This window comes from Halichoerus grypus, chromosome 5, assembly GCF_964656455.1.
Source record: "Halichoerus grypus chromosome 5, mHalGry1.hap1.1, whole genome shotgun sequence".
Lineage (NCBI taxonomy): Eukaryota > Metazoa > Chordata > Mammalia > Carnivora > Phocidae > Halichoerus > Halichoerus grypus.
This window is the reverse complement of record NC_135716.1, coordinates 95881016-95895118: the sequence shown is the minus strand read 5'-3', so window position 1 is coordinate 95895118 and position 14103 is coordinate 95881016. Positions and strand designations below refer to the sequence as shown.

At 36.7% G+C, this 14103-nt stretch overlaps 1 protein-coding gene across 2 annotated transcripts in view; it reads left to right on the top strand.

The window, feature by feature from the left end:
• The first annotated feature begins 8 nt into the window (after window positions 1–8).
• The window catches only part of CEPT1 (choline/ethanolamine phosphotransferase 1), a 37742-nt gene continuing 23647 nt past the window's right edge, over window positions 9–14103 (top strand). The window contains exons 1-3 of one of the 2 annotated variants that reach the window (XM_036103696.2): window positions 9–134; window positions 6675–7084; window positions 12706–12853. In XM_036103696.2, the coding sequence (XP_035959589.1) occupies window positions 6746–7084; window positions 12706–12853 (487 nt within the window). In that variant the 5' untranslated portion in view covers window positions 9–134; window positions 6675–6745. Of the gene's footprint in view, window positions 256–6674; window positions 7085–12705; window positions 12854–14103 lie in introns of both variants that reach the window. The other variant, XM_036103697.2, reaches the window with a different exon arrangement.

The following is a 14103-nucleotide window of genomic DNA, read 5'->3' as shown; positions in this document are numbered from 1 at the left end:
GCCGCCGCTCGTTCCGACCCTGTATCCCTTTACGGCAACGCGAAAGTGTCGCGAACGGGCTGCCGCCGTTCAGAGTCACTCAGTCGTCTGGAGGCGGAGGTCTTATTTCTAGCGGTGTGCTTTCGGGGGTCGGGGTAAGGCTGCGGGGCTCGGCCTTGGGAAGATGGCCGGGTGTGACGGACGTGTTGGGGGGCACGACTCTCGAGAGGCGTGGAGAGAGAGCTGTATGCTCTGGGGTGGGGCATTGGAATATAGGTGTGTATGGACTCAGCGAGGCGAACGCAGTGCTTCCTCGCGCCGGCTGGCCTCGCACGCGGGGTTGTGGGGAGGACGAGGGGCGCCTGCCTCTCTGGCCCCGGGTGGAGAGATTGAGGTGGCGAAGTGCTAGCACGGGAGCCCGGGGGCTGCTGAGTGGGGGAGCCGGGAGTTGTGGAGCGGAGAACCTCGGCCGGCCGGGGCTGGGCGGGCTCAGGGCTGGGGGCGCTGCCCGCGTAGAACCGACCTTGCCATGTCAGGTCCACACCCTCCTGCTCAGGTGCTGCCAGGTCCCCAAGCCGTGTTGCATCCGGTGCCGGGGTGGCCGGCCTTTTGGAATGCGGTGCTGGTGTTTCGTGGCTGGGCCACGCTTCTTGATCAATAACTTTTCTAGAAATTTCAGCGTATATTTCTAGTATATAAATAGCTAGGGTTTATTTCAGCAGTATTCTTGGAAGGAGAAAGGACAGGAGGGTTGCCAGTGTTTGCAAGTGTTCCCAGGGACATTGGATGAATAGGATCTTTATAATTAGCTGTGTTTAACTTGTTTTCTCCAATTCGGTGCTTGGCGTTGTGTCATTTTGCTGTTTTGCATCATTGGTGTCGAATATATAATTTTGCTTGAGGTTTCTTAGTTCATTAATGAATCCATATTATAATAGGCAAATTCATAGTTATTTTTCAGCAAATATTAGTGTCTTATCTTGTATGTGGGCAGAGAATAAAGATTCAGTTTCTACACTCGAACTAGTAGGATAAGAATGTGTTCAATGTGTGTATTTAATTGACTTAACGACAAGTTAGACTGTCGTAAGGATACTTAGCATTACTACTTTAGAACATTGGCGTTCACATAAAGTTCCAGCGATTGAAGTTCTGAAAGCATTTATTTTGCGACATATTTGTTTTGTGCTGAGAAAAACTAGTCAGAGCCCCTTGTACAACTTGACTGTACAGTGCTTCCATTTGAGAAATAAGTTTGATAAATCTGCCTCTTGTATTAACCTGTTCCGCCAGAGGCATCTTTATTTTTTTGTCCAATTAATAGATTGTTCTGAATATTTACAACTATGGTTTCATAAATTTATTCTCCTTCCTTTCCCACACCCAGTCTCTCTTCAAATTTACATTATAAACACTTAAATGTTTGAATACTATAACTCTAAAATTGCTATAAGTCAACTTACATTTTATTGCATAGTCAATTTGTTTTCTAGGCAGCAGTAGAGTTGTTCTTTAAGCTGGCTAAAAGTGCTGGTGATGTTCTTTTGAGGGTCATGCTGTGTTGTCTTTTTTTAAGGGAATATGGAAATAATCTGTAAAATGCCAGGCTTTTGCTTTTCTTCTTCTTTTTTTCTAGAGGAAGTTTCCTTTTTTTTTTAAGGAATGTGAGATTTCACTCCAGCAAAACAGTAGATCTGAATTGTATTACACAGTACTGTTTTTGCTTCCAAGTCTGCTGAAAAGGCTTTTGTTTTTGCTAACTTGTTCTATGTATCACTTGTTAAATAATGCTGAATGTAATCCTGTGATCCTATTAGTTTCCCCCCCCTTTTTTTTTTACTTTTTATAATTTGCTCTACCTTCCAAATAGTGTTGGCCGTTAGTATTTTTCTTTAGTAGTGCCATAAAGGTTGGAAAGAGCTGTGTAGTCACTAATTCCTGTGAAAGGACTGTAAACATACTGCTGAATCAGTGCTGCAGCTCAAAACTTGGCACCCTTAGGCATGGGGGATGGGAATTCTGAAATTTCACACTACAGGTTCGATATTGTGTAAGTTTACCTTATGCTCTGCTGAGCAGTTGGAGATGCCTTTTTTTAGTGGGATACTTGTCAGATGTTCCCCAAAGCTGAACACAGGAATAATGTAGGCAGCATGCCATTTTCCTCAGCTGCTATAAGCACAGATGTTCTATGTCATAGATTTAGCTTCACAATTTGTGTGTAATTTTAGTAAAGGTATTCATTAAATATCTCTGATTACATTTTTGTACCTTTGTTGGGCTTTTCACATAAATATTCATGCCTGCACAAAGAAAATTTTTTGTTAGACCATATGTGCCCCCCCCTCCTCTGGACTACCACAACGGTTTGTTCACAGCACATTATAACTTAGTTGTTTATAAGACTCTCCTCCCCACCCCCTTGAGTTTCTTGGAATCATGGATGGCATACTTCAGTCTGTCTGTTTCTTCAGGGTCTAGGACAACTAGGTGCTCATTAAATACTAGATGAACCATTTTTGTTCCTTGTTCCACAAATAAGTCCTAATTACCTACTTAATGTTAGGTATGATAGGAGAGTCTGAGAAAAGAATGTTAAGACAGGCATGGTCTCTGCATTCATGGAGCTAATAGACCAGTGTGGGGAAAAGACCAAAAACAATACAACAAACAGAAAAGTTCAAAATGTGATTAAGTGCTATGAAATGAGTATTGCACTAGAGCCAGGTTATAACAGAGAAGGGGAATTTGCTGATTACAAGTGGAAAGTTTACAATAGCTATAGGCCTGTGATCAGTATTATACCAAAATGAATTCCAGGTGATGGGAAGTTTTTCACCTGAAAATACTCACTTTTACTATTATGATTTATGAAAATATATCCTCAGTTAATAAATAGGTTGTGCTACAAAATTATAAAATTTTTTATAAGCTCATTGATGACTTTTCAAAACATCAATATAAAATCTCAGTTCTTTACCATGGTCTATAAACCTCTGCATTATCTGGCTTTTCAGACTTTATTTTATGTCACTCTTCCATCTGATTTATTGCTATCCAGCCATAGTGATCTCAAAGGCACCTGAACAAGACAAGCTCTTTCTTGCCTCAGGGCCTGTTCCCTTTACTTGGACTGTTCTTCCTTCTGTTTTTGGAATGGCTAACTCCTTTTCTTCCTCTGATTTTGATATAAATGCTACCTCTTCATAGATTTCAACCACCTTATCTAAAATGTGCACCCCTTATTATTTTCTGGCTCCACACTTTGTTTTCCTCATAGCACCCATCACAATGTGTAATGCTGTTTGCTTGTTTACCTGTTTTTAGTTATTTTCCAACTGGACATGGGAACCAGGACAATGTCTGTCTTGTTTACTGCACTCAATATTGGCTGAATCCATTTGGAACTTGGAATTCATTTTCTCATAAAAACTTATGACTGATGGTTTCTAGGCTAGCCAGTAATAAATTTTAACTCCTTACATTAATTGTTTTAGTTCCTTGTAGTGTGGCAGGAAAAGGACATTTTCTCTTCACCCTTTTGGGCATAGGCCTGACTAGGTAAAAAATCTCAAGTGGCTAGAATAATATTTGTACTATTTGCTTCTCCATTCCATATTCCTATCCCACATCCTATTTCCCTTTTTCTCCATAAAGTTCGATCTTCCTATAATAGTCATCTACCCTGTTGCACTCCCTTGAGATATGCTTGTTTTTCCTTTGCTGAAGTTCAAAAGCACCTGTTTTTTCCTGAGATGGTTTGAATTGCAGTAGGCTGTGGGTCTCGATGTGATCAGATGAACGAAGAGTGGAGATGCACCTGTGGCAGTGACAACAACCTCTGTGTCTATGTCTATAGGCAGGTATTGAAAGCAAAGTAGATATCTGTAGGTTGGGCTACATGTATCTGAATTTATATTTGCAATCTTGTTGCTAATAGCTTCATAGAGACAATGTTGCCAAATTGAAATAGTTAAAAACTCATTGGCTTTTTTTTCTTTTTCTTTTTCTTTTTTTAAGGATTTTATTTATTTATTTGACAGAGAGAGGCACAGCAAGAGAGGGAACACAAAGCGGGGGAGTGGGAGAGGGCGGAGCAGGGAGCCAGATGCAGGGCTCAATCCGAGGACCCTGGGACCATGACCCGAGCCGAAGGCAGACACTTAACTGACTGAGCCACCCAGGCGCCCCTCATTGGCTTTTTTTCATGTATGAATTATGTAATGGCTAGATCTAGGAAGGTTTTTCAAAATGTAGACTTTTCTAAAAGAGAAATAAAAGGTAAAAAAAAAAATCTAGGTCAGAGGGGGAAAACACTCAGAAGGAAGGTATCAGTTTATCATATAATCCTGCCAAATGCTCAAACTTAAAACCATTAGGATCAGTTGCTTGTAGTTGTTTAGTGCCAAAAGCAAGCCAGCACCCTCAATATGTCATTTGATTCTTACAGTAGGAAAATGGAATACTACAATAATAAAATATAAATTGAGGTGAATAAACTTTTTATTCCCATTTTAAGTTGAATTTTGTAAAAGCTGATTTATTATAGCTCATCAAATGTGAAGATGCATCATTTAACTATAGAAAAATTTGACTACTATAAAATTAAGTTTTGTGTGGTTATCAGTCTGTCACTTTCTCTAAAATGATCTTGTAACCAGTTGACATTAATCAATTATTTTGTGATACAATTGGGTGTGTGGAAGAATTCTTTGAAATAATAAGATACTAGCTTTGATTTGCCTTGGTTTGAAAATTATTTCAATATTTTTTATCTCAGAGCACTTTAGTTACATTTTGGCACTGGTGATTTTTTTAAGATTTTTGAAAATTTAAGGCAGTTGATAATTACAAAACTACTTTCTGAACCAATTGAGACACATGATTGAAATTTTGGTTGTCACTCTAGATCCTTGGTGATATTGAAACTTTGGAACTTGATATGTATGGGAATAGAAAGGAGTAGTCTTGGGCATGTTTGATATTGGGTCCATTGTTGAAATGTCCTGCTTCCTGTATCACATTCTGTATTCCTATAGTGGAACATTTCTGGGAATTTCATATTGCATTCTGGATAGCTTTCTACCAGAAGATCGAAGTACACCTCTCTTGGTTTGATGCCACTACCCTTTTAGTTCTATCGAGATTATCCCTCCCCCCGCCCTTTAATCCTTTTATGGCTTTCCTTTCTTCTGCTCTGTAACCCTGAGTTTCCTCCAAGTTCTTTATTATTTTCCTTTTTTCCTCATACTTAATCCCGTTTAGAACTTTTCTACTTTCAAAACAAAACAAAACAAAAAACTAGATTTTAGCATCCAGAGTTGATAACTTGAAATTTTCACGTCTTAAACTCCAGGTATTTGATCTTGTCTAAAACATATCTACTTAAAAAGTTACTTTTATGTCTTTCTAACCTGTATCCCCAGATCCGCTTCCATCACCCTCCAAGCCAAAGTGGTTTTCTTTCCTAACTTCCCTTTTTTGTCTCTGTTGATTTGTGTTTTCTTCTGCTCCTTCACCTTTCATATCTAATTCCTAAGTGCTTTCCCTTGATTCTTCCTTCTAATTAGAAATTATAGATTTGACTGTCTTTCACATTTCCATTTTTACCACCCTCTTCTAGGTGCTCACCACTTCAAACGTTTGAAGTCACCATACTAATTTTTGAGTGTTCTCACTACATTCTGCAGTCTGATGAATATATATATCTACCCTTTAATCTTGAAAATATTCTTGTCATTTTCTTATGTTGCTTAGTAATTTATAATAATTATGTTATCTTTAATCTTTTCTAAGTCAAGTGCAAGTATTTCAGGGATTAAACTCAAGGTCCTTTATGAATAGTCATCACTTAATACACTTACACTTTTTTCTTACTACTTTAGTTTTATTAGGTATTATTAGGTCACTCTGCTAATATGTATATTCTGTCTTCCTAGGGTGAGGTTTTGGTTTTTTCTTTTTTTTTTTTTTGCTCTTCACCCCTGCCTGAAATGCTGAAATGTCATCAATATCCCGTTCCACTAATAAGTTTTATCTTTCAGTTTAGCTTAGACAGAAACCCTATGTTTGTGTGAACCTCACTTACCAGCTGTATGAGCTTGGACAAGTTAGCCCCTGTGCCTTAGTTTCATTTTCTGTAATGGGATAATTAATAATCTTTACCTTCTAGAGTTGTTGTGAGGATTAAATGAGTTAAAATGTGAAACATGCTTCAAGTGTTAGTGTGTAGTAAGTGCCCAATGTTAGCTATTAACGTTAAATTAAAATCCGATTTAAGACCCATACTATTCAAGTCATTCCTCTGATATTAATACTAATTTACTGGCTGTCTTTGGGTATGCCTTTGGACCTCAGTGTCCATGTATGTGAAATGATTAGGTCATTTCTAAGATTTGTTCCATTGTATTACTGAAATCAGTGTGAGATAGGAAAAAAAGGCAAGAGCTTTGAAGTCAGACAAGCCCTAAGGTATCAAGAAGCATATTACTATTAAATCCCTTAATATTTTTCACCTGAGGGTGAGGTTATATGACTTCTTTTGGCTCACACCATCAGTAAGAACAAGAACTAAAAACAGATCCCTGGTTTTCTGATCTGTTTGACATGCATTACTGTTACTAGTTTGTTTTTAAAATTTACTGACATTGATATAAATAGTGGCTGACAGATGTGTCTTTTTCTCTTTTTTTCAGGTAAAGACCAGCCACAAAAAGCCGTGAAACAAGATAAATTATTCTCTTCAAATAAAAGACAGCCAAGATCCATGAGTGGGCATCGGTCAACGAGGAAACGATGTGGAGATTCTCACCCGGAGTCCCCTGTGGGCTTTGGGCATATGAGTACTCCAGGGTGTGTATTAAATAAATTGTTTCAGTTACCTACACCACCGTTGTCAAGACATCAACTAAAGCGGCTAGAAGAACACAGATATCAGAGTGCTGGACGGTCCTTGCTTGAGCCCTTAATGCAGGGGTATTGGGAATGGCTAGTTGGAAGAGTTCCCTCCTGGATTGCCCCAAATCTCATCACCATCATTGGATTGTCAATAAACATCTGTACAACTGTTTTATTAGTCTTCTACTGTCCCACAGCTACAGAGCAGGTAAGATGAATTTCTTAACAGATTTTGAGCATTTGTTATGTACCCAAAACTGTAATTGGGATTTTTAGGTCACTTTAGCTAAAGATAAGATGATTTGACAGCTGTTTATCAACTGTTTTAAAATACTGTATCACACATACTATTAATAAAGATTATAACTGCAGTCTATTTTATACCCTCTGTTTATGAAACCCAGAAGCAAAAGGTGGAATCTGATTCTAGTAGGTAAATTAATATTATCAGGGATTAACACGTAAAGATATTCCTTTTAAAATCAGTAAATCTCAATATAAAAAAAGTTTTTAAAAATGAGTGAATTTTTTTTTTTAATTTTTTAATAGCTGAATGAAATCTTAGCAAAGTTTAAAATGATCAGAGAGAAAAAGTCTCTAGTAGTGAGATGGCACAGCTGTAAATCCGTTTTATCAAAAGTGGTTTCCTCGGGCGCCTGGGTGGCTCAGTCGTTAAGCGTCTGCCTTCGGCTCAGGTCGTGATCCCAGGGTCCTGGGATCGAGCCCCACATCGGGCTCCCTGCACGGTGGGGAAGCCTGCTTCTCCCTCTCCCACTCCCCCTGCTTGTGTTCCCTCTCTCGCTATGTCTCTCTCTGTCAAATAAATAAATAAAATCTTAAAAAAAAAAAAAAAAAAAAAAGTGGTTTCCTCTCCATTCCTGTGAGAATTGTTTGAATATCCCTTTTCTCTTCCTGTAAATATATGTGACTGATAGGCCTCAGGTATATCTCTCTTGTACTAACAAAGCAAAAGACATGTAAGAAAAAGTCAATATAATGCATTTCCTGTTCTGTATTCTGCAATGGCTGCTGTTAAGAAGGCGAGCAGTTATTGCTGACGAAGACTTTCTTCCTGGGCGTTCTTAAGCACAAGTCTCTATTGCTGGTCCCTCTTTTACCTCTGTACCCATTACTTAAAACCAAAACTGAAACTAGAGCTCTTCATCAGAATAAGTAAATCGATATTTATCTCTTTGGTTTTAAAATTTCCTTGATAAAAAGGGAACTAAAATAGGTAAATGGAAGAGAATCAGAAACATTTATTGTGCCTATATTAATCCAAGGGATCAGTCGTGGGTAATCAAGAAAATAGAAGGTGATCCTCAACTGAAGGTGTCAGAGGTGACTCTGAACCATATGAAATCATCATGGTCACAATAGTCCTTATCTTGTTTTAAACTTGAAGTAATCATTTAAGTAGTCTTTTCAGATGATTTGTTCTTTGCAGTAAAATTATCACCATACAACCCTCTGTCTGTCCTTTTTGGTTATCATCAATTCATTTGTTTCCACATATAGCTCTTAAAGTAAATGGCTGTTGAACTCCACAGTTACCTATAAAACACGTTTACTTGTTTTTTTGTGTTCTTCCAGATGTTCATTTTTTCCTCACCCTTAAATACTTTTATTTTAATTCCTCTTTTACTATATAAATCCCGTCCATACAGATTGTATATTCATACAGATTGTATGAATATATTTCTGATTTTTATCACTTTCTTAACTATCTTCCTTTATATCAATCAGGAAACTTAAAAAACAAAAACCAGTATGACTGTTTAAATGTGTTCTGGGATTCTTTATCACATGTCCTTTGAACTGTTTTACCTGTGGCTTATTTGAGGACCTGATAGCCACTTCCAGAGGAACTTGGTCCAGGTCTCACATATCCTTAGAGATACAGCAGATAACAGGGAGGTGTGTTGATTCTAAAGGAAGCTCTCCAACAATCCTAAGCTAGTTCCATGATGGGGATCAGGGACTGAGTGCAAGTTCAAAGGTAGCTCAACCACTAATAGTCATTTATTGAATACATTTATTGAGGAAACTTCCAGAATGGGAACTATTCTAATCACAGAGAACTTTTCAGAATTGCTGCTAGGAGGAATCAAGGTAGAACATGACTGGAGCCACTGTTTGGTGCTCTGCTAGGGAAGGTAGTGTCCACAAAGGCTATGCCTGGATGCATTTACAGCTGCACAGTAGAAATCCTAGTTAGGCTTTAGATCACAGTGCATTAAAATAGGTCATGGCTGTCTTCCATGTCTTCTTATATCTCTGTGATCTTCAGTAAATTATGTAAATTCTCTAAGTCACAGTTTATCCTTTGAAATTTTATTTTGTGGTATTAAGAGAAATAAAAATTATCCATTTAGAGTGCCTAACATATAATGCTCAATAAGTGGTTATTATTTCATTGGTCAAAAACATTAAGTATGTAACATTTTCTTTCCCACAACCTTCCTCTTATTCTGATTTCCCCTAATAATACATATATATGGTATCACAAATTATTTAAGTCCTTAATTGAATTTATTTATTTATTTTTTAATCACTGTTTTGGAGTCAAAGTGTTCCATAAATTTATTACCCAGGGACATTCTCATTCATTTTAGCTCTAATTCCTTTGGGCCTTGTCCCAGTGGGTGAACATTAAATTTCATGTCACCAGGTGTTGTGAACTTTCCATATATTTTTTATGTTACTGATTTTCTTTTAATACATTAGAGTTTCAGATAATCTTTCTAGTAGAAAAGAATGTCACTATTGTGATGGTTTTGGTGGAGTTTGCCATTCTTGTTAAAAAATAACTTTCCAGTAGATAAGAAAGGAAAATCAGCCCTTATTTTTCACATTTCTAAGGTAGAAATGTAGACTTAGCCCTTTTTATATGGGTACCATAATATCCTCATGATCTATTTCTGAGCCTAAGTATTTAAATCTTATCAGCTAGTAGCTTTGGTTTTAGTTTCCTAAGTTAATTTGGAATTTATCTTGCAGCTTGATATATGTTACACATGCTTGAGTTACCTTTGCCGCATAAGATAGATAAATTGGTATTGGCTGTTTTACACACAGGAAAACCAGAATTGAGCTATGTGCTGTTACCAGTGAGAGCTCCCATCAGGTTTAAATATAACTTTTTGGAATATGATCATAAGAGTTTTTTGTTTTAACGTTCATTTGTTTTTGTTTTATATTGCCAAATTTAATGTTTTTGATCTGACTTGCTAAGAAATTTCTTAGATTTTTTTTTAATATAGAAGATTGGAAAGAAAATTAAAGTGGCACATTGCCCATAATCTTACTGCCCAGACTCCTACTGACATTGAAAAGGAAAGGGGAAACTACATAGTTGGAAAAATTCAAACAGAAAGGAATAAAACAAAAGTAAAATCTTTTTTACCTGACTTCCCTTTCCATTCTTACCTCTAATTCCTCTTCTTGTACATAATGTAAATAAGTTTTTGATATATTCTCCCAGAAAAAGAAAAAAATAAACACTATTGCATCAGCCTATGTACATATTTGTATGTATGTAAACCCCACAGTTCTGTTTCAAAAGCTCCATAAAACCATGTTTCGTAGAATTTTTTCACATGAGTTGACTCGTATAAGAACATCTCTGCAAGATTTTGCAAGTCAGTTCATTGCCTGATTGTGATAAGATTATTTTCCTATGCTGATCCTTCTCTACCCACCTATCAGGGTGTGATTATTTTCCTATGCTGATCCTTCTCTACCCACCTATCACTTTCCTGAGTGATAAATGTGTTCCTTTATTGATTCAGTGTATCTCTCAGGCTCTTAAACCAGCTGAGACCAGGCTTATTCCTGAATGAGAAAGTTTTCCTCCTTTTATTTTTTTTTTAAAGGTTTTATTAATTTGAGAGAGAGAGAGTACAAGTAGGCAGAGGGGGATGCAGAGGGAGAGGGAGAAGCAGGCTCCCCGCTGAGCAGAGAACCCAGTGGGGGTTCAATCCCAGGACCCTGGGATCATGACCTGAGCCGAAGGCAGACGCTTAACCAACTGAGCCACCCAGGCGCCCCGAGAAAGCTTTCTTCCTAAAACACTTCTGAGTTGTGAAAGAATGGGAACAAGGAAGAAATATGTAAATATTAGTTTAGTATTCTACAGATTCACAGGAAGAAAGAACGATCCGAAGACTACAGGACTTTGCTTTCTCTTATATATATATGTAATTATTATTTTGCCATTTTCTAGGACTGTGTGTATACTGATAGTTGAAGCTGTCTCTGTTTCAGACTAACACTTTGCCCCCATTTAAATCCAAAGTTTAGACCCCAAGAAGTCCCCAGCTTTCTAGTCCTGTAAAGCAGTACTGTCCAATAGAAATTTCTGTGATGATAGTTATGTTCTGTGTGGTCCAGTATGGTAGCCCATAGCCACATCTGACTATTGAGCACTTGAAATGTGCCTAGTGTAGCTGAGGAACTGAGTTTTAGTTTTATTATTTTAGTGAATCTAAACTAAAATAGCTAATCCAAATAATCTAATAATCTAAACTGAAACTAAAATAATCTAAAATATATCTAATAATCTAAACTAAAATGGCTAATGTAGGACAGAGCAGCTCTAGAGAGTTACTAGATTCCTTTAGGAGCAAGAACCAGTAGACTCAAAGTCTGGAAGGTGGGGTTCTTAGTCACTCAGGATTAATCAGTCCAGTGAGCTTGCACATAAAGTATGATCACACAATCACAGTGATTGCGTTCAGGGTTTGTAACTCTGGTTTATGCTATGGTCCTTTTGACAGCTTCAGTGTTCTAAAATATGAGACTCTAAGAAAATGTTTAAGAGAAGATCCTTACCTTTAATACTGAGAACTAAATAGAATTTTGAGAGAAACCTCTTTGCAGTGCAGGATATAAATATTATTTGCAGCTCCGAGTAGTTTTAATTTGCTGCTGTGAGCATTTAACACTCGGTTTAACTTGATAACCAATATCTGAGAAAATACCTTGTGATTATAGAAATTTTTTCATGGTTTGGGCATGGGAAAATAGTGAAAAGTCATAAAAAACACTCTTCTACATTCTTAAAGAGAACATGTCAAATAGAAGCTCCCCTTTTTTAACACAACATTTAAATCCTGTATTAGTGGTTCAATTTCTGTCTGGGAAAAGAAATTGTTCCTTGAAAATGTGCCCATAAATATTTGAAAAATAATGTTCTAAGCACTCTGTGTACTAGATCATCATTTCCCTAGTGTCATTCCATGGAACGTTGAAGAAGTGTGTTGAAAAATAGGTTACATGCTCAAATAAATTTGGAAAATGGCAGCGTATTGTGTCCCCCTTCTTGAATATTCACAGTGTGTATTAGCAAGATTAATGGCTGGAAGAAGTCCTGCAGTAGAGAAGTCTGTTTAACATTGTTTAACAGACTTCACGTACTTCCCACGTGAGTTTAGTGTGGAATTCATTTTCTTCACATAAGACCTGTAAACATCTTGAAAGATACAATTTGGGAAGAACTGTACTAGATTATTTTTTAATTGACTCTTAGAGTCTAAATGTTAGGAGGAATGTTATGGAAGTTACCTAGTCTGATCTCTTATATAACCGTATGAAGTAGTTATCCAGCATCTACTTAAGCACCCCTACAAAGCAAAGAATTTGATTCTTTTACAATTCCAATTGTCTCAAAAAGTTTTTCATCACATAGCTCTTGGATTCTCTCCCATAGCTTCCAACCAGTAGTACTTCTCTGGAGAATAAAGATAAAATATCTGTGAGTAAAAATATATCAGCAAAACATAGTAATGAATGTCTTTATAACACTTATGTTTCTTATTTGTTTCACAGGCTCCTCTGTGGGCATATATTGCTTGTGCATGTGGCCTTTTCATTTACCAATCTTTGGACGCTATAGATGGGAAACAGGCAAGAAGAACCAATAGCAGTTCTCCTTTGGGAGAACTTTTTGATCATGGTTGTGATTCACTATCAACAGGTATTGTTGATTTTTTAATGTTAATGATTAATAGTGAAAAAATTAATGTGAGAAAAGTGTTGGAATAAATAAGAGGTTTATGGTGTTATGATAGTTATCCGAATAAGTGATTTATATCAAGTTTTAATGTTTTCAAAAGACTATAAATACAGTTAATGTTTGTTCACTATTGCCTGTATGGGGAAATTTAGAAATTAATTTAGAAATTATTTCTACTGAAGTTATTTTTAAACCTAAATATTATTCTTTTGGCACCTACCGTTTTTAAAATCTTTTTAAAAGGTTTTATTGTCATCATCAAAAATCTCATAAATTATAGATGAGTACAATAGTGGGAGACTAGGAAATTCGTGGTCTTTATATTTAAATGGATATTCTGTGGATGTTTAAGATTATGTTGTAGACTTGGAGTATAACTGGTAATGGGCTTGGATAAAAAGACTAGAAAGGGGGCGTCTGGGTGGCTTAGTTGGTTAAGCATCCACCTTTGGCTCAGGTCATGATCCCAGGATCCTGGGATCTAGGCCAACATCAGGCTCCCTGCTTGGTGGGGAGCCTGCTTCTCCCTCCTTTCTGTTCATGCTCTCTCTCACTATCTCTGTCGTTATCTCTGTTTCTCTCAAATAAATAAATAAAATCTTTAAAAAAAAAAAGACTAGAAAGAAATATACTAAAGTGCTAGCAGTAGGTGAGTTACTATATATTAGATTATAGGTGATATATCTTTATTTGTACTGTTTTAAAAAGAATATTTTAGTACTTTAAGAATATTTTAGTACTTTTTGAAAGGGAAAAAAAAGATTTAGAAACTAAATGACAGTTTCTGTCTAGCCTTCCTGATAGGAATGTCCCCACCCCCTTACACACACACACACACACACACACACACACACACATATTTTTATTTAGTTTTTCTGTTGATTTCTTGTCATTTGGCATAGCATTTTAAATATTTTTAAAATAAACAAAAACCCATGATAATTTTACCTCCTGAACTCAGATTTGCAGATGTAGGTTCATGTGAAAATCATTGTTTTGGTGTGTCCTAACAATAGCCTGCTTAGTAGAGGAGAGTGAATAGCTAAGCACTTATAGGACTCAAGAAAAACTCAAGACTTTCACTGAATATAAAGGCTTGTTGGGCGTCTTGAAAGGATATTATAATTAGGTGACTATGGAATGATAGGTATCCTATTTTTTATTTTAAGTGATAGTCATTTTTGTGCTGTAGTTTGAGTTCCAAACTTTTA